Source organism: Diplodia corticola (genome assembly GCF_001883845.1).
Source record: "Diplodia corticola strain CBS 112549 chromosome Unknown scaffold39, whole genome shotgun sequence".
Taxonomy (NCBI): domain Eukaryota; kingdom Fungi; phylum Ascomycota; class Dothideomycetes; order Botryosphaeriales; family Botryosphaeriaceae; genus Diplodia; species Diplodia corticola.
Window position 1 is genome coordinate 208,163 of NW_017971518.1, and position 18,472 is coordinate 226,634.

The 18,472-nt window shown below is 59.5% G+C and overlaps 7 protein-coding genes across 7 annotated transcripts; 4 read left to right on the forward strand and 3 right to left on the reverse strand.

Annotated features, from left to right (window-relative positions):
- Nucleotides 1–1,218: 1,218 nt before the first annotated feature.
- Nucleotides 1,219–3,262, reverse strand: BKCO1_3900057 (fad binding domain-containing protein; the record flags this gene model as incomplete). The annotated part of the gene is made up of 2 exons (XM_020275367.1): nt 1,219–2,092; nt 2,148–3,262. The coding sequence occupies 2 exons, from the start codon at nt 3,260–3,262 to the stop codon at nt 1,219–1,221; spliced, it is 1,989 nt and encodes a 662-aa protein (XP_020128569.1).
- Nucleotides 3,263–6,277: 3,015 nt separating this feature from the next.
- Nucleotides 6,278–7,569, forward strand: BKCO1_3900058 (btb poz-like protein; the record flags this gene model as incomplete). Its single annotated transcript, XM_020275368.1, has 3 exons — nt 6,278–6,333; nt 6,391–6,526; nt 6,814–7,569. 3 exons carry the CDS (start codon nt 6,278–6,280, stop codon nt 7,567–7,569), a joined length of 948 nt encoding a protein of 315 aa, XP_020128560.1.
- A 371-nt stretch (nt 7,570–7,940) lies between these two features.
- On the reverse strand, nt 7,941–9,139 carry BKCO1_3900059 (btb poz domain protein; the record flags this gene model as incomplete). The annotated part of the gene is made up of 3 exons (XM_020275369.1): nt 7,941–8,810; nt 8,863–8,995; nt 9,060–9,139. 3 exons carry the CDS (start codon nt 9,137–9,139, stop codon nt 7,941–7,943), a joined length of 1,083 nt encoding a protein of 360 aa, XP_020128561.1.
- Nucleotides 9,140–9,624: 485 nt separating this feature from the next.
- Nucleotides 9,625–10,774, forward strand: BKCO1_3900060 (btb poz domain protein; the record flags this gene model as incomplete). Its single annotated transcript, XM_020275371.1, has 3 exons — nt 9,625–9,851; nt 9,908–10,052; nt 10,106–10,774. 3 exons carry the CDS (start codon nt 9,625–9,627, stop codon nt 10,772–10,774), a joined length of 1,041 nt encoding a protein of 346 aa, XP_020128523.1.
- Nucleotides 10,775–11,110: 336 nt separating this feature from the next.
- Nucleotides 11,111–12,464, forward strand: BKCO1_3900061 (btb poz domain-containing protein; the record flags this gene model as incomplete). Its single annotated transcript, XM_020275372.1, has 3 exons — nt 11,111–11,370; nt 11,492–11,636; nt 11,814–12,464. The coding sequence occupies 3 exons, from the start codon at nt 11,111–11,113 to the stop codon at nt 12,462–12,464; spliced, it is 1,056 nt and encodes a 351-aa protein (XP_020128522.1).
- A 735-nt stretch (nt 12,465–13,199) lies between these two features.
- On the forward strand, nt 13,200–13,961 carry BKCO1_3900062 (uncharacterized protein; the record flags this gene model as incomplete). The annotated part of the gene is made up of 1 exon (XM_020275373.1): nt 13,200–13,961. One exon carries the CDS (start codon nt 13,200–13,202, stop codon nt 13,959–13,961), a length of 762 nt encoding a protein of 253 aa, XP_020128525.1.
- A 2,110-nt stretch (nt 13,962–16,071) lies between these two features.
- Nucleotides 16,072–18,055, reverse strand: BKCO1_3900063 (kinase domain containing protein; the record flags this gene model as incomplete). Its single annotated transcript, XM_020275374.1, has 2 exons — nt 16,072–16,586; nt 16,651–18,055. 2 exons carry the CDS (start codon nt 18,053–18,055, stop codon nt 16,072–16,074), a joined length of 1,920 nt encoding a protein of 639 aa, XP_020128524.1.
- Nucleotides 18,056–18,472: the final 417 nt, after the last annotated feature.

Here is an 18,472-nt window from a genome sequence, read left to right on the forward strand (position 1 = left end):
CCCCCCCCCCCCCCCCCGCCCCGTCACAAGGTATGCACACGACAGATCAGACAGGGCACACACGACGCACACACATACACAGCCCCCCTCTCTGCTGATCGGCGATTGGTCAGGCGAGGCGAGAGACCACGCACCTTGCTTACAATCCTGACGAACGTGATTCGACCACGCCGGCCCTGCACCTCCTCCTCCTCCTACCCACCCCTCAGGCGTCGTCGCCGCCGCGCGCCACATGAGGAGAAAAGCACCTCTTTGTGCGAAAAGAAGCGGGACACGCCGCACGCGCGCGGGACCCGCGGCTTTTACCACCACCTCACTCTTACTTTTACTTTTAGCGAAACGCAGGGCAAACGGGGCCGGTCCGCTGGCTGTCATCTCCGTGAGTCGTTCTGAAAGTTTGATTATAATTAATCCTGCTGCCTGCCTGCCTGCCTACCACCTATTTGAACCTCCTCTATCCTCCCTCCCCCATCCACATCCTCATCATCACCATTTCCCATTCCCATCCTCCATCCCCCCTCACCACCACTCTCACACATACGTACCCACACTTCAGCACATCACCTTCACGCAGGGACTCAAAGCTGCTTCTTTTCGAAAAAAAATCATTGTTACACCATCCCATTCCCTCCTCTCTGTGTCCCATCCATCTATCATGATCCCCATCTGCAGCATACCGGCCACTCGACTGCCCACGTCGGGCCTCGCAGGAGGAGCGCCGTCGTCATCATTATCAAACCACGCAGCAGCGAGCGTGGTATCCGAATCGTCGTCGCAAGCCTCATCGCAATCCTCAACCCGATCCTCATCCCACCAACACGACAACAACAACAGCAACAACAAAACCCATGCGTCGGGAGACCATTTTTTCTCTTTCCTTCTCAGCCCCATCCGGATGAAACGCCATGCTAAGAAGCCCCGCCACGAAGACAAATAACATATGCCCAAAGGTGAAAAAAAAAAGACTCGCCGCATATCGGGAAAAAGCGGGCGTCGACGGCGACGACAACAACAACGCAAACGATGCGACGACACACGGCCATGGTCATACCTTCCTCTCCCCGAAAAAAAGAAAAAAAATAAAACGCCGGAAATGATCATAACATGCGGGGGAAGCGTGTTTGTACAGTGTGTGTATGGCGATGCACATCAACAATGAACGCGGGTGGGTGGGTTATGGAGAGGATCGATCACCAGGTTTCCTGAAACGCAAAAAAGTCAGCACATCTTGCTCCAGTCGGCGGTTGCGGACACGGGGACACGGCCGTCACTTACAGCAATGTACTGGCCGCCCTCCTTCTTCTTGTTCCAGAACTCCTCGGCCTCTTCGCGGTTGAGGTTGCCCTTCTCCATCGTCACGTCGATGAGGGCCTGGTGGACGCCCTCGCCCATGCCCTTGCTGCTCCCGCAGACAAAGATGCGGCCGTCGAGCGCGTTGATCACGAACCAGACGACGTCGGCCTGCGCCCGGACTTCGTCCTGCACGTACCGGTTCGCGCCCGCCCGACGGCTCTGCACCACCTTCTTGATCTCCTTCTCGTGGGCGCCGAGCTCGCCCGAGTAGATCTCGTCGAGCATGCTGTCGCGGACGCCCTGGACCAGCCAAATCTTGTTGGCGCAGTTGGCGTTCTTCAGTCGGTTGAGGATGAAGCCGCGGAATGGCGCCATGCCCACGCCGGCTCCGACGAGCATCATCGGTCCGTCGCCGCCGAACTGGCGGGAAAGAGGGTTGGCCATGAGCCCGCGGAACATGGGGATGCTCAGGTCAAGGACATGCGCAGGATCACGAATCCCCGACTGCTCCGCTTCGATGTACTGCTGCGCGAGACGCTCCAGGTATCCAGAACCGACGCCGGTACGCGTCTTGCCCTCCCGCCAGTCGGGGTCCTCGTGGATGGTGACGGCCATTTCGATCAGGCGGCGACCTCCAGGGATACCAGGACGAGTCGAAGAAATGTGAGGGTCGTTGGACAGGGAATAGAAGCGTGGCATAAGCTGAGGAAGAACGGAAAGCAGGGCATGGAACGGGGGTCGAGACGACGGGAAGGCGTGGAGGAGTTGCGGGACCGTGACGTGGGAGCCAGTGCGGAGGCTGTTCAATTCGTGTCAATATTCGAGCCTCCAGGACAATACACCGTGTGACTTACTCGCAGAACGCGGCCTGACCCTGTGCTGACGTGAGGTAAAGAAGAATCTTCCGTTCGTTGAGGGCGTCCGCATGCTCGGCCATAAGGCGCAGCAGTTGCTTGGTGGGAGGGGTGCTCTGCAGGTCTGCACACCAGGTAAGAAGCTCACGACGCGTGGTGACGAGCTCTCTCTCCTCCTCCTCTCCCCAGATGGTGGGCCATCTCATCCGCTGAGTCTTGAGTGTGACAGGCTTATCGCGAACGAACTTTGGCACGCCCAATTGGTCGAATACGTCATCAACCATGTCCGGGGCGTTGGGGGGGCAGATGCCGATGGCGCCTCCGACCTTGAAGTCAACACCTCCCTCGTCGGGATAGTCAGTCACGTCAATGTCGAAGTGGAAGGTGCGCTTCTGAGCTCCAGGCTTGGTGAGCTCGCGTGCGTGGTGGACGGGTGCGGAGAAGACATTGTACGGCGGGTGGGGCTGGACAAAGGGAGGCGGCTTCTTGAGGACCTCGGGTGCATGCTTGTGCTCGGACCGGGGGGCAGCATCGAAGGACACTGTCTCTTGGGGCAATTCGAAGGTCTGCTCGAGCTTGGTATCGAGGCTGAGCGGTCCCAGCTTGAGGTCCAGGCTGCGGAAGGCCTCGTTGTCGGGGAGGACGACAGGGGTGAAGTCGGGACCGGTGGTGTCTGGCGGCAGCGTCTTCACAAAGCAGCAGCCTCCACCACAGCAGTACTTCTCGATGAGCTTGGTGCCGGTCTCGCCTTCGCCGAGCAGCTTGCGCATGCCCTCGGCGTCCTCGGAGATGAGAGTGGTCGAGGCCCGGCGCGTCTTGCCCTGCTTGGGAGTGATCTCGACCGAGGGGGCAGGCAGGTTCTCCAGCTTGTCCACAAGCTCATCGGCCTGCTGGTCGTTCATGGGCTCTGTGTTGGGCGTCGAGGGCGCCTCTGAGTCACTCGAGTCGGACCAAGAGAGGCTGTCGTGGGAAGAGCGGAAGGAGCTGTTCGAGGGGACGGCGCGTGGCGCATTGAACTTGGCGGTGGATGCAGGCTCGTGGGGAATGGGGTCGGTGGGGTGGGAGGTGTCGGTGGTGGGCACGGCGTGTTGCCGCGGGCTCGAGGTGACGGCCATGGCGACGGTGGGAGTGGCACGCAGAGAGCGACGCTGAGAGTGGGAGGGCTCAGCTGGGCGGGCATGCAATGGTCAGCGTGGGCGCGGGAGGCGACGAAGATATGGGAGGGTGTGGGAGAGCACGGGCTTGCATGGCGACATGGCGGCACGGCGGCATGGACGGAGTGGCGGGCTGGGGAGGGGCATGGAGGCTCACCAGTTATCTGATCAAATTTCGTCCGAGACGGCGGGCGGGCTCTGCAGGCGCGACTGCCAAATACCAAGCGCCGCGCCACAAGACGCGGGACGAGGGACGACACGGTGGAGAGTGAGGGCTGCTACGAGGAAGAGGAACAGAGGAGAGCTGGACGGGGGGCATCTAGCGCATTTGAGTCGGCGTGGGCGTGTTGAGGATACGGTGGTTCTGGGCAAGCGATGCCCGGATCTACCTAATCTTTTGCCGGACCGAAGGGCTCGAAGCGGCAGGGCCTGAAGCGGCAGGATCTGCGGCTGGAACCGGGCGTCTTGGCAGCGCTGCTTTTGCCCCAGTGTGCCACTACTTGCCAGGAGACTTTTGCCTCGGGCCTGCACTGCCCGCGAACACCCGCCACCACGCTGCCCTCCCACGGCTCCCTCACGCGATCCACCGCTCTCGCGTTCCGTCTTCCGCCAGCGGCTGCGCGCCCGGCAAGAAGCACGCCATTCCACGCCCATCGGCGCCCGCAATTCCGGCGCCCAGCAGCACCACGCACGCCCACGCCCGCTGCACTGTCGCGAGCTCGTCCGCGTACTCTCCATGGGTGCGCCGCGCTGGACTGACGCAGGTACGGGTTGGCACGGCCTTGGGGGCGAAAGGTGCGACGCGTTGCGATGTTTCGCGATGCGGCTGGCCTTGATTGCGCCGCGCGCCGGATGCTTACGCAGGGTGGCAGGCCATACCACACCCTTCGCATTGGCCTGCTTAAACACCCCGCGCTCTGCCACGCGTTCGGGGTGCGTCTCCTTATCGCAGAGCTCTATTGTGGCCGTCGCTGAGGCTGTTGCGACGGCTCATCAGCGCCAGTGCGGCGATGCTCGTCGCTCTCAAACAGGGCGGCGGGGGCCCAGATCGGAGCTTCCTGACGTGATCGACTCGGTGGCTTGCTGCAGCCATGGTCATCGAAACCATCAGCCCTACACGCCCGTCCAGGTCCTTCTGGAAAATCTAATCTCTCCCCCTGCCGTGTTAGCCCCTTTGGGCATTCCATCTGATAATTTCCGGTCTCGGACTGCTCCACCACAGGACTCGCTCTCCCCCCCACGATGGAGCCCGGTATCGTGGGCCGCCGAGCCTATGGCTGATGCTCCGCCACGTCGGAATGCTTGCTGGCGGCTCCGTTGGCACGGGCTGATCCAGAAAGTTCCTTGCTGCTCGCCTCCCTGACAATCCCACCACACGGGTTCTGTCAGGCCTTCACAGCTTGGTAATGATGAGCTGTAGTGGCCCCTCCGGTGCGTCCATCAGCCTGTTATCGCTGGATCTAGCCGCGTCGGTGGCATCTGATAATTCATCAAACCGTCACCGCCTTGGACTTCGTGTCCCTAGGTAGCTTGTACCCCGGGCGACCGGACTGCCGTGTAGGCTCTCCGGAACTCCCGCTTGCGCTCCGCCCTCCCCCTGTTCACTCTCCTGTACCCAAGGCCACCTCCAGGCGCGGCGCGCAGAGTCGTGTTGTGCCGATATTTCCCATATGGTCGTTAATCACGCAATAACTCAGTCCACCACGGTGCCGCTGCTGTCAGAAGCTGAGCCCACCGCCGGCCACATGAAGAAGCGGTGGGCGTCCCAACGGCCCCGAGCTTGTGAAGGCTAACATGGGGCATTATGCTTACCCAATGGATTGGCGGGCCGCACGAGGTTGCCAGAAGCATGCATCATGCCAGCGCGCAGCACGACAACGCACAGGGGTGGAGGCTTTTGCGGGAGATTCGAAGGTGCGGCCTCGTATGCTGCATGCTGCCCAGAACTGGCATGCCGACGCGGACGCCCGCCAAGCTTGTGTGCGCCGATGTCGCACCCAGCTTCCGTTTCAGGCATTGCTACCCATCCGGTGTCGGTGGCGCCCAGGACTGCAACACACCCTGTCATCACGACGTCTGCCGGCGTCAGGAGTCTGGGGTGGTGGGCAGGATCTGCCGACGTGACTGCCTCTCGCGACGCTCTGGGGATGATCGCAGAAGCGGATCCTCGCCGCTTTAGCACGCTTCCTGCCGGTCATATGTCAGCATACGTCAGGTATCACCAACGGCCTGCTCGTCGACAAACGTGCGTCCCGGCGGCAGCTGCTCTCGCGACATTAGTGATGACGCCCGAATTCCGAGATCTCTGGTCAGCGCTGGTCAGCGCCGGTCAGCAAATCGGAACCGTGTCGCGAAGCCGACGGCGCAGTTGCTTACCCCATACTCTGCAATGCGGGGGATGTGCCCCATCGTGAGACGCGCCGGCCAGCGAGCGTTGGCTTTGCGGAGGTACGCTTGATACGCTTGATACGCTTGATCGCTCCCCGTCCGCCTCAGCCGGTCGCTACAAGGTTGCCGTTGACTGGAGCCGCGGCGGCCATGGGCTGTGCGGTCGGAAAAACACTTACGCTCCACTGCCATGCCACTTCCCGAAAAGCGCCGCCCACCCTTCCGCTAGGTAGACACGTGCATCTGCGCCAGCCAAAGCTCGCGCGTCGCCAAAGCGCCAGGCCTCAACTCTCCTTCCTCTGGAGACGATGATGCCCTTCGTCGGGAAACGCGCAACCCTTGATGCTCTCGAGCCTCGCTAAATTGTGTGTGATTAGATAGTGACACGGCGCTTTCCCTGGCGTGGGAAAGCGGGGCTCAATTGTTCCAGTTCGCGACCAGCCTCCAGCTTCCCCCGCCGCCAGGCAACGCTTTTGCAACGTCGTCGATACCACAGTCATCCGCCCACTTTTGTTTTTCCTGCGTCGCAAACGTCCGTCTTCGGTTGCTGTATTTCCGGGATTGCGCAGTCAAGAATAGTCGCGGGTGATGGCCTCCACCAACAAGGACGATCCCATACTTCGTCTCAAGAATAATCTCGTCAAGTGCGATAGATTCGATTCATCAAACCGTGTGTGCCCACGTTGCTGATCCGAGCAAAGCATCTGGAAATCCAGCGAGTATTCGGACCTGCTGATTCGCTGCAACAATGGCGACGAGCACCGAGCCCACCGTGTAATCCTGTGCAGCCAATCCGAGTTCTTTCGGCGCGCATGCAACCCCAAGACCGGCTTCAAGGTACATACCACCAATCACGAGAAGACGAGAAACTGCAAGAGACCCAGCACCTACACCCAGCACTCCGCGTGAGCAGCAGCAGTAGTAGCAGTAGCAGCAGTCCTAGCCATCATCATCATCATCATCGTTTTCCCCTTCATCTTCTCCATCTCCTTCGTCTTCTTCATCTCCTCCATCTCCTTCATCCTTCGTCTCCTTCGTCATCTTCGTCCCCTTTTGCATCCCCTCCTCCTCCATCCTCCCCCCCCCCCATCTCCCCAAACCACCACCCTCACCACCCCTCCCAGGAAGCCCTCTCCGGCATCATCGAACTCCGCCACGACGACCCCTCGACCGTCCGCGCCATGCTCGAATTCTGCTACACCTTCACCTACACGCCGCCACCACCACCGGCGCCGCAACAGTCCCACCAACCCGCGGAAGAAGACCGCATGATCTTCCACGTCCACATGTACGCCGTCGGCGACATCTACGCCATCCCCGCGCTCAAGCGCCTCGCCGTCCAAAACTTCGAGCGCGACGTCTCCCACCGCTTCCCGCGCTTCCCCGCCGCCGTCCGCGCCATCTACGAGACGACCCCCGCCACCGACCGCGCGCTGCGCGACGTCGCCCTGCGCGTGTGCGCCGCCCACGCCCGCGACCTGCTCGGCGACCCGGCGTTTGACGAGATGATGGACGAGCTGGGCGTGTTTGGCCGCGAGCTCGCGCGGGAGATGCTGGGGCTCGCGTCTTCGTCTTCGGGTCGTGGTGGGGGTGGGGGTGGTGGTGCGAATGGTGCGAATGGTGTCAACGGTGCGCCGCCGGCGAAGAACGTCGTTGTGGATTGTCGCCGGTATCGCTGCAGCGTCTGTCGCCGCGCCGTGGCGTGGAACATCCCCAAGCCCTGCCCGACGGAGCTGCTGCAGTGCATGTATTGCGGCGCGGGGTTTGCGCCCGCGACGTGGAAGAAGAGGCTCATCAGGCCGGACGATCCGCCTGAGCCTGAGGATTTGGCCGAGCGGCCGTCGAGTGTGGCGGGGGAGGATGGCGGCGCGGGGTGGTGATGGAGGTGGGTGGGTGGGTAAGTGGGTGAGTGGGCTTGTGCGTGTTCTCGGTATCTTGGGTGGTGGTCACTTACTTACTTTCTGTTCATTTACCAAAGCAGGCACGTGTGTTGGAGGGTGGGGATGGCATTACGCTTGACTAATGATTCACGGCTTGATTATACACTCTTCGTCTTTTGCCTTCCAGCTGTTGAATTTGTTGCAAATCTGTCAGGGTATCGCTGAGAATCTGAGCATCTGCCATGAAAGGGGTTTCCATAAGAAGCTCATCAAGTGCCCATGCAATGCATGAGTTGACCGGCGCCAATGACGCCACCAAATCTCTGAGAAAGAAAAAAGGAAAACCCATCCGCTGAGCCATGCCATGATTCTCAAGATCTGTTGGACCTCTTCGGCCTGGCAAACCATCTGCTGCTACAGTCTGGGCACCTAATCTTGAGCTTGACGTCCGGCGTGGCGATGCTAAAGCCGTCAAAGTTCCCACCGCACTCAGGGCACCTATAACGGCGCTTGGCGGCCCCAAGGGTCCTCAACCTATCTTCGTTCAGACGGTTCTGGCTGTGCGTCTGTTTCACTTGTGATAGAGCTGCAGCTGTAAGCTTTTCCATAAAGTCCGGCAAGTCCTCCATCATAGACCGGAGACGGCCTCCCGAACTCAGTTCTGCGACGTGCTCTGCGGCGAAGTTGAACAAGTCATCCCTTAGGGAGCATTGCGAATCCGGGACGCCGGAGTAGATGGTGTTGACAAGCCGGGGGAAGACGTCAAGCGTGCCCTCGTTCTTCAGAAAGAACCTGAGGAACCTTGCGGCTCGCTCCTTGAGGTCGGGGATGCGGAAGAAGTCTGCGACCACGTACACTTCGGCATGTCCCATGACCGCTTCGGCGTACTCTTCGGGCAGCATGTTGGTGTATCCAAACCTCTCAAGGTTAGACTTCTTGCCGGCCCTCTTGCCTCCAAGCTCTGCACTGCCGAACATCTCGTCCAGCTCGTCTTCGATCTCCTCTGAGTCAGATGCCTCCAGCTCTATCTCCACCAGGTCAATATCCTCTGGGCCATATTCTTCCAGGTCATCCATGTCCTCTTCGTCAGATTCTTCCAGGTCCATCTCCTCCGTGTCAATCTCCGGGTCGAGCTCTTCGATCTGCTTGCTCGCGCTGTAACTCTTTGTGTACAGGAACTCAATCATCGACCGGATTGCGTGGGGCGGATCGCTCTTCAAGTTGATGATGCCGGAGGCTTCCTACACTTTGGGTGAGCTGCGGTCCTTTGGTAGCGTCAAGTGTTTGCCGTACATTGAACCTCCCCGGCTTCACCGAGTTCGCGAAGAATTCGCACTGCGTGCACACTACGACCCGATGGCATCGAAGCTCGGTCGAGTCGCCAAGGCGAAGCGTCAGGTCGCAATAGGTGTCAACCTGTGTTGTCCTGTGGAAGAGTCAGCTCAGTTGCCCATGGTAGGTGAGAAGAGAGGGTTATGGGGACGACTTACTCGTACATTGCCCGGTTGCTCTCCGACAGCATGGTGGCGAAATCGCGCTTCGGCGCGCGTTGGGTGACTGTATGAAACATTGTGCCCCAGTTGCCTGTGAGGTGGGGTGGTGTTAGGTTGAGGAAAGAGGAAAGAAAACCGGGCTGGTTGCTGAGGTTTTATAGTGCATCCATGTCATGTGAATGCTTAGCCGCCTGTGCTTGTGTGCCAAAGTGAAGTTAGACGTGTGAAGCAAAGTGAGGTTGGATTCCTCCCACCCGACATTCGATCGGTTGTTGACAAGACTCCACACCCAATGTAGAAACGCATTTCTAGTATCCGGTAGCAGGCTGATTGGTCGAGGATGTTGACTGGGTCTCGGAGCGTTGGGGCTTCCATGGCGTCGTCTCGATTGCAGGTGAGGAGAGACAGCATTCGGGAATGCTTCATGCAGCGGGCGTCCAAACTCAGTGGAATGATGTCATGGGATACGGATTGCGCCTTCCTTATCGATAGAGGGGTGGTCTGTCTGTGCACCTCATGCCACGTGCCCAGGCGCTGTGAAATTCGCGGCGCGCCACACGCCATGGTTTCAGGCTCGCTCGGCCCAAGACTCCGTGACTCCTTATCCTCACGTCCTCTCTTTCCGGGCGAAGAGCTTCTGCCTCAGCCGGGCAGCATCCCCTTCCAGAAGCTTCCCTGGCTGCGCGCGACCATGGCGGGCCCCCTGGGGTACGATCTGAAGCCGCGGACGGGCAGCTACACGCTCGGGCTGCCCCGAGGTGACCGGGGAATGTCTGATGCGCTGAAGGGGTGAGGCGAGAGTCGTTCCCACCGTGCACGCGTGGGTAGCTGATCGTCGCCGCCAGCCACTGGGACAACCGATTTTCCGACAAGAAGTACACCGATCTCGTCGTCAAATGCAAAGGCCGAGAGTACAATGTCCACCGCATCGTCGTGTGCTCGCAGTGCGCCTTCTTCGACAACGCCTGCAAGCCCGACTCCCCCTTCGTGGTGCGCCAGCCCCCCGCGAGCCCGCGTGACCGACGAGCTAAACACGCCCGCAGGAAGCACGCACCGGCGTCATCGACCTCAGCGAGGATCCCCCTGAGCTGGTAGAGGTGCTGCTCGCGTACTTCTACATCCAGGACATCCCGCTGCACGAGAACGTGCGGCTGAAGGAGGGCCGCAAGACGCGCTTCTTCGCCTCCGTCTACGCCATGGCCGAAAAGTACCGCGTGGCCGGGCTCAAGCTGCGCGCCTGGGCCGCCTTCCACGACTACCTCAACGCCGGCGAGTGGCAGTCGCCGCACTTTGTCAAGACCATCGCCTTCGTGTGGGAGCTGACGCCCGAGAAGGACATGGGCCTGCGCCACGCCGTGCTGAGCGCCGTCGCCCCCCAGCTGCACTGGTTCACCAGCAGGTATGCCCCGCACTTTGAGGAGGACATGGACGCGCTGGAGACGTTCTGGGACGACCTGGCGAGGTACCGGAAGGCCTTCCCGGACCTCGAGCGCCGCTTCTGCCCGTCGTGCCTCTCGCAGGTGGCGCTGGAGGTGCGCCCGGCGGGCCTGAGCAAGTGTCCGGCGTGCGGTTTGGAGCACTCGGAAGCGCAGTGGTGCGAGGTGCAGATTTGGGACGTGCCGGCAGAGATGGGGACCAACTGGCGCAACAGGGTGCAGGAGCAAGACAGGGCGGTGGTGGCGGCGGCGGCGGCGGCGGCGGCAGCGACGTAGGCAGCACTGGACGGCGAGAGCGGCGGGATAGACGCCTAGAGGGTTGATGGCTTACCTAGAGACGGAGCGGACAATGGCCATGCCGCCAAGCCAGCGCCAGCAGTTCGCTCGCTCCTGGCGTGAGGTTCTCTCGGCAACGACTTTGCTCACCGGTGAAGAAGCATTCTTGCGGCCTGTGCACAGTGTCCACGTCCATGGCGCCATACCGGATCAGGGAATTTGTGGGATGAGCTCACCGCGAGGACTACATAAGACCAGGCACGGCTGCAAACCTTTGTGCCGCGCTGTCATATTCCCTCGTCCCTGCGCCCGAGCCACCCTCCGCCTGCCAGCACCATGGACGCCTCCTTCGCGCGCTTCAAGGCGTTTGCCTCGCAGCAGTCGTCGCGGCCGCCGTCGCCGCCCATGACGGCCCGCAGCGCCCGCAGCTCAGGGGAGTTCTCCATCCCCACCCGGCCCAGCAGCACCAAGATATCGACCCCGGGCTTCTACCGCTTCCCGCCGCTGGGCTACAACGTCAAGCCGCAGCCCGACGGCGCCTACACGGAGCCCGAGTCGGACAGAATCAACAGCGACTTCAAACGCGGCTTGGAGAAGTGGGGCTCCCATTCTTCCCTTGTTGGCTAGCGCCGGGACCCATGAGTCGCGCGCGCAAAAGCAGAAAGTTAGAAGGAATCTTGTGGCTGACGGGCCGTGCCAATTCTTTTGTCCGGACAGGCTCTACGACGGCCGCTTCGAGAACCACAACTGGAGCGACCTCATCATCCGCTGCCGCGACTACACCTTTTACGCCCACCGCGTCGTCATAGGCCCGCAGTCCGACTTTTTCGCCAACCAGCTGCATCCGGACTCGCCGATTGGGGTATGCTTGCTCCCTTTTTTTTTTGTGTGTTTGTTGGCGAGAGCTAGAGAGAGAGAGCTAGAGAGCGAGAGAGCGAGAGAGAGCGAGAGAGAGATAGAGGGAGGGAGGGAGGGAGGGAGAGGTGAAGTCAAGGGAGAGTAAAGAATGAAAAAGCTAACGACCGAAACCCTTACGCAGGGCACCGGGGTCATCGAACTCGACGACGACGAGCCCTGCCTCGTGGACGGCCTCCTCGGCTACTTCTACACGTCACGCGTGCAGACGGAGCGGGTGCTCGACGGGGCCGAGATCTGCGCCGACGCGGGCCGGTCGATGGCGTACGCCGTCGGGCTGTACAGCATCGCCGAAAAGTACCAGGTGTCGGAGCTCAAGGAGCAGGCGTGGCGCATGTTCATGGACGGGGCGGTGCGCGGGCAGGGCTGGCGGCACCCCGACTTCCCGTCGGTCGTGGCGCGCGTCTTCGAGACGACGCCCGAGTCGGACAAGCGGCTGCGCTGCGTGGCGCTCGCCATCGTCAAGACGCGGCTCAAGTACTTCACCCGCAACCCGGCCTTTGTCGAGGAGATGGACGGCATCGACGGCTTCTGGGCGGCGTTTGCCCAGTACTCGGCCACGTGGCCGTGGATGGAGCTGTATCGCTGCCAGACGTGCGGCGAGGTCATGATGAACCTGCCGTGGGAGGAGGACACGAGCGCGCCGGCGTGCTGGGGCTGCCATGCTGTTGATGATCATAGGACGTGGCGCGCCAACATGGTCAAGTACGATCCCAACGAGGAGGAGGAGAAGGAGGAGGCCGAACGTGCGGCGAAGAGGCAGAGGATGGATTGATGATGATGATGTCTTGGGAGTCTTTCTTTTTTCTGGGGGGGTTTCAGGGGGTTTCTTTCGGGGTCTTCGTGCTATATCTCATGGAAATTGAAGTTATGATATCTTTTTCTTTTCATGCTGTCAGTTCTTCTGGGCGTGGCGTTAATGATGTTTTGAGTTTCGATGTGAGCGACCGTTCTCGATGCACGTTTTGTTGCTTACTGGGATGGATAGTGGGACCACCTGCAAGCACCCTGTCTCGGGTGTAAAAGCGGTGAGGTGTATGCGGCCAATCGGATAGGGGAGGCCTAACTCGTGAAATAACGCGCACACGCCTTCCTTCGCTGCATCAACAACGACACAGCCTCCGCAATCGAATCCGATCATGAGTGACGCCCCCGGCTTTCTCAAGGACCTGTCTCCCCTCCATATGGGAGTCTGCAAGTCAGCCCCTCTCGCCCTTTCAGGTCCAAGGTCGACAAGCTAATCATGGCGACCAAAGCTTGAGAGTAAAGGGCCTCTATACTGACTTGACTCTTCGATGCAACAATGGGGAGGAGCTCAAGGTGCACAAAGCCGTTGTGTGCGCACAGTCAACTTTCTTCCACAAAGCTTGCAAGCCGGACTCGCCCTTCAAGGCAAGAAGCCCATTTGTCTACTCTCCGCCTCGGCTTCGGCTAATGACCGCTCTGTTCGAAGGAGGCGCGGACGGGCTTCATTGAGCTCGTCGAGGATGACCCATTCGTCGTCGAAGCCATGGTCGATTTCCTCTACACGGGAAGATTCTGTCTGGATAAGGCAATGGTTGAGTGCATTGGTGCTGAACTCGACAGCGATGATGGCGAAAAGAAGCAGCACTGGACGATTCTGTCCTTGATCAAGTGTTATGTGGCGGCCGATAAGTATGAAATTCCGCACATGGCGGGTTACACACTCAGAGAAATCCGTGACGCCACGGAAGACGAAGACGACGGATTTGCATACTACATGCGGGAATCCTTCCCCGACACCATCAAGTTCGTCTACGACAACACGCATCCAGCGTCGTCCATGGGTCGGAGGCTCCGAGTCTATTTCTTGGGCATCTGCAAGACCCGCCTCCCCGCCTTGTACTTGAACCCGCGTTTCCAGTCCGCCCTAGATCCCGTCGACGAGTTTTGGAAGGAGCTCGTGCGCGCACAGGCCGATATCGCCCCGTCGAACCGTCACGGCCCGGCCTGGTGCAAATGCCCCAACTGTGACGAGTGTTTCCCAGTATTGCTTGGGCCCGGGGACCACAGCAAGACGAAAGTTAAGGGAAAGTTTTGCCCCTTCTGTGTCGGTCTCCCGTCTCACTCGTTACCCGGCATAAACGACGAGTTCCTCATCGTACCGGCGCCGGCCGATGACAATAGCCCAGCCGGTTCAGATGGTGTGGCGGAGAGGAAACGACTTGTCGAGCACGCGATAAGGAGGGACATAAAGGCTAGGGACAAGAAAGTATGGGAAGAGTCCTCCAAAAGAAGAAGACTCAGATGAACTGATTGGTTTCACTGCTTTGCTTGTGCTGTGCGGTGTCGAGAATGGTAGTTCACATTCATGTTTTCATCGGGGGTTGCACCAATATCGAGAATTCGATGCCGACCATGAATAGAACTCACATACATTTATTTTACGTAGGTAGTGGGTGGAATCTCGGTTCTAGATGCATTTTTATAGCTTGGACACTGGCATCTTATACAACTCGGACCGATTATAAAGCCCATCTCGACAACACATCGTGGGTTCAACTACTTTGTGGCTTTCGTAATACTACAAGACCTTGCTGGGCAATCGGAATTTCGGTATCTCTGGATTGACTCTCATTGCATCCTCCAAAGGGCCACGCCGACTGAAAGCTCATCGATCGAATGTTTGATGTTTCCGCATTCAAAATCTGTCCCCACCTTGAAGCCATTCACCAAGACTCGTTGTCGTAGCACTGAAATGCATCGGGGCGGCCTGTTGTTCCTCCTCGACAACCTTTTGCTACGTCAGAGCTGTAATCCCTCGCATACTCTCTCCCTCCCTCCCTCTCCAACCGTCCGTCCGTCCGTCCACTCGCTCTCAACACCCCCAAATCCCCACTCCGACCACGCCCTCCATCGTTGCCCCCCGCACCTCGCACCTCGCACCAACACCAAAAAAAACCCCCCCTCGTACGAACCAAACCGAAAAACACCCCCCCACCCGCCCAAAAAAAAAAGAAAAGCCCACCCCCAACCAACCCTCCAATCCCCATCCCATCCCATTCGCGGATATGTGGAATCGGGCTTATGTCATACGCCAACGGCCAGTCACATATGCGTCAACAAAGGAGCAGCGAAGAGTAAAACGGACAAAGAAGGGCTCTCTCAGCTAAGCATTCGGAGTTCCGAAAACGCGAACCGCGGCCGAGCCCGAATTAATCGAACGGAGGGCCGACAACACGCGGCCCCGTCGGTCGGTTCGGTTCGGTTGCCAGTAGGGCTTACGTGTTCATAAGAGGAGGAGGCGAAAGAGGGGGAGATCAACGTCATTATCATTGTTGTGGGTGAATGGATGAACGAAGTTGATGAGCGAGGGCGGCGGATGGTGTGACGTCTTTTGGGGATTTCGTTTCTGTCTCTCTCTCTCTCTCCGTGTGTGTATATGTGTGTATGAGCGGACGGATCCAGTCTGGCAACAGCACAAAGCAGTGTGCCAAGTGGTATGTGAAAAATCTTGTATATCGCTTCTTTATTGTTCGTTAGGGGGAGGTGTTGGTATGTGAGATAAAAACCTCGCCCAGTTTTCGTAAGAACAATCCACATCTGTCCGTCAATCGTTACATACAGTCAGTGCAAAACGCGAGAACAAAAAAGAAAAAAAAGAGCAGATGACCAGAATCAATAAATGCGTCCGTAACAAGTGCGGGAAAGAGATACTTGCAAGGGCGCAAGGAGTATAGCAAAAACAGCAGAATACAGCTCGAAATGTTTTTGTACCGCGCAGTGCATATCGAGATACGCACTCATACAGACATCATCGTTATTTCTCCAATTCATCGACACAACTGCCGACCCAAACTTCCGCAAACAGACCAGAACACCCCACCCCTCGCCCCCTTCTATGTGTACCTGCCCACTCTCCGCCCCATCGCCGTGCGCCGCTTTCCGTGTGTATATGCGTTGGATGTATAACAAAATCGTCATGATCCTTGGCCTTTCCGTCGTCATCGACCGACTGCCCCCTTCTTTGTACACTCCTTCAGTCGTTTCTGTACAATCGTTACGAAAACAAAGGAGAAAACCAGCAGGGGAGTCAAACCCCCAAAACACAAAGAAGACCGATGCCGATCATCCCACCAAAGAAAGAAATCGTCACAGAACCGCCGTTACGGAGCCAACCCAATGCATTTACGACAAGCCAAGAACGGAAGGGACGGAAAAGGAAAAGAAAGAGTAGAAAAACAGAAGAGATTTTTCCTTCTCCAACTATGTATGTACGTTCTTTCGTTCATAAGAATAACCCACTCTATTACCTCGTCAAAATGCCGATGATAACGAACCAGCCGCGCTGCGGAATTTTCGGGGGAATGACCAAAGAGGAATATGGAGGAAAAAAGAAAAGTATCATTAGATATCCGATATCAATACCATCCATGCCCCATGTCGAATCGATGCTGCAGCGCCTTCGGGATCCTACTACCCTTGGGCGGGCAATGGTTGTGCTTCTTGAGCACGGTGGCCTGACGAGCGGCCTTGCATCCTTTCTTGCTGCTCGCATCGACGACCGTCGGGCACGCGACCTCATCGGCGTAGTTCTCTGGCGTGCAGCACTCGACGGCGCGCATGGTCGGCGAGTCGAGCACCTCGCGGATGGTGATGCGGCGCTCCGGGTAGGGACACAGCATGCGGATCATCAAGCGCTTGATGCCCGGATTGTCCAGCCCCTGGAAGGCGGGCGACGTCTTGGGCGCGCCGTCTGAGTCGTCGCACACCTCGCCGTCGGGGTGCCGGGCCATCCAGTCGTCCCAGTTGCGCAGGTACGCTGCGTACTTGACGTCAGTGGCGGCGTCGGCGGCGCCCCAAGGTGACTGGCTGGAGAGGTAGAAGAGGGCGATGGCGCAGGACCAGACGTCCATTGGACGGGGGTCGTAAGGGCCTGGATGTGAAGTATGTTAGACAGAGGGGGGAGTTGGTTGAAGCCTTGCAGTTGTTCGGCTTACCGCTCTTTGCGAGAACCTCCGGGGCGATGTACGGCCTGCTGCCGCAGATGCCTGGTTTGCAGAGCCGCACTTCGCCCATGTCGACGCCGCACTCTCCACCAGCAGCACGCATACCGGGATGCTCGCCGCTAAAAACCTCGGACACGCCGAAATCGGAGATCTTGAGGTGGCCTTCCTTGTCTAGAAGAAGGTTCTCAAGTTTGATGTCGCGATGGGCGATGCCGTGATCGTGCAGGTAGCACACGCCGCGGCACAACTGTTTGAAGAGACACAGGCGGTCGGCGGCTTTGTAGTAGCCACCAGCCTGGACGGGAATGAACAAGCCCTTCTTGGCGAGGTCGTAGAGCTCGCCGTGAGTGCAGAATTCCATGATGTGGTTCCAGCGGCCGTTGTGGGTGCACAGGCGCACCGTGTCGACGATGTTGGGATGGTGCAGACTTTTGGCGATGCTGTACTCGGACTTGATCTTCTTGACGTAGTCGTCCTCGGACTCGTCTTTCTCGCGGCCGCGGAACTCTTTGACGGCGTACAGCTCGTCGCCGGGGCCGCCTCGCCTGGACATGACGCGCACCTCGGCCGTGGCGCCGTCGCCGAGTTTCTTGCCTCGGCGGAAGGGAATGGCGCTTGTGCTCTTGAACTCATTGTCCAGCTCGCAGTGGTCGACGAAGAACTCGTCGGGCAGACAGGTGCTCAGGCGGCGAGCTTTCAGACCAGCACCCTCGGCGGCTCTGCCAGCGGGCTGCGACTTGGGAAGCGTGGTATCCTGGGGGTGACGGGAAACAGACTTGGGAACAGATTCGAGACTAGCGGCTCTATTTCTGTAGCCGGCGCGGTCGACCAGCGAGGACGGGCCGAATTTGTCAGGTTTCGACATGAAGGTGTCGAAGGAGGGCGACTGGCTCGGGCGAGAAAAGCCAGGTGGGGCGCTGCCGTCCTTGTTCTTTTCCTCGAAGGTAATGGTAGGTGAGCGTGGAGAGGGGGGGCTGTTGGACTGCGAGGATTTAGGAGAGCTGCGGGCCGAACGGGACCAGGAGCTGAGGCGTCTGGTGCGGACGAAGAGAGGCTCGTGAGGGAGGGCAGCCTTGTCCGGGGTGGCGTCGTCGTCGTCGCGCTTCGAGTCGGCGCGCTTGATGGTCTTCCTCACGAAAGTGCCGATTTTCTTGAGGCCGGCGCGGTGAGAAGGGTTTTCGCACTGGATGGGCGGCGGGTGGGTTGCCGTCATTGTTGCAACGGCCATGTCGCCGGGTTTGCTGCGGGTGGGCTCGAGGCGGAGGGCGGCGAAGGAGGCGGGACGCTGTTCGCTGGTGGGAGTGACGGGCTCAGGGTGGTCGCTCCCGCTCTCGGTGGTGCTTCCATCGGTGTTATAGTCGGGGAGGGCGTGGAGGGCAGTGGGCGGGTTAAGCATGGTTTGTCTTGGGCGCTCGGCGTTTTAGGACGGTTGCGGATGACGAATGAGGAGACGCACAGATGCAAAGCGAAGAGACGGCAGCGAAGCGGTCGAGGAGGGTCGCGGGGCGCAGAGGGGACTGGGCGGGCCGCTGGATGGCTGGCTCGCTGGCGTCGGGGCGCAGGGCGGGCTTTTGTCTCGGGGGAGGCAGGCTCGGGCGAGCTGGCAGATTGCGGCGGCAGCAGCGGGCGCGCGGGATGCTTGGTCGGGCTGCCAAGAGGGAGGGTTTCCCCAGGACCCCCGGATCCCAGGGTGCCAGGATCGTCGCCACTCGCCGTCGCTCGGTGGCCTCCGGGCACGGATGCGCCGCTGCGCACTGGGCAACGCAACCTTCAACCGCACCTCTTCTACGCATTACTAGCGCTGGCCCTGCGC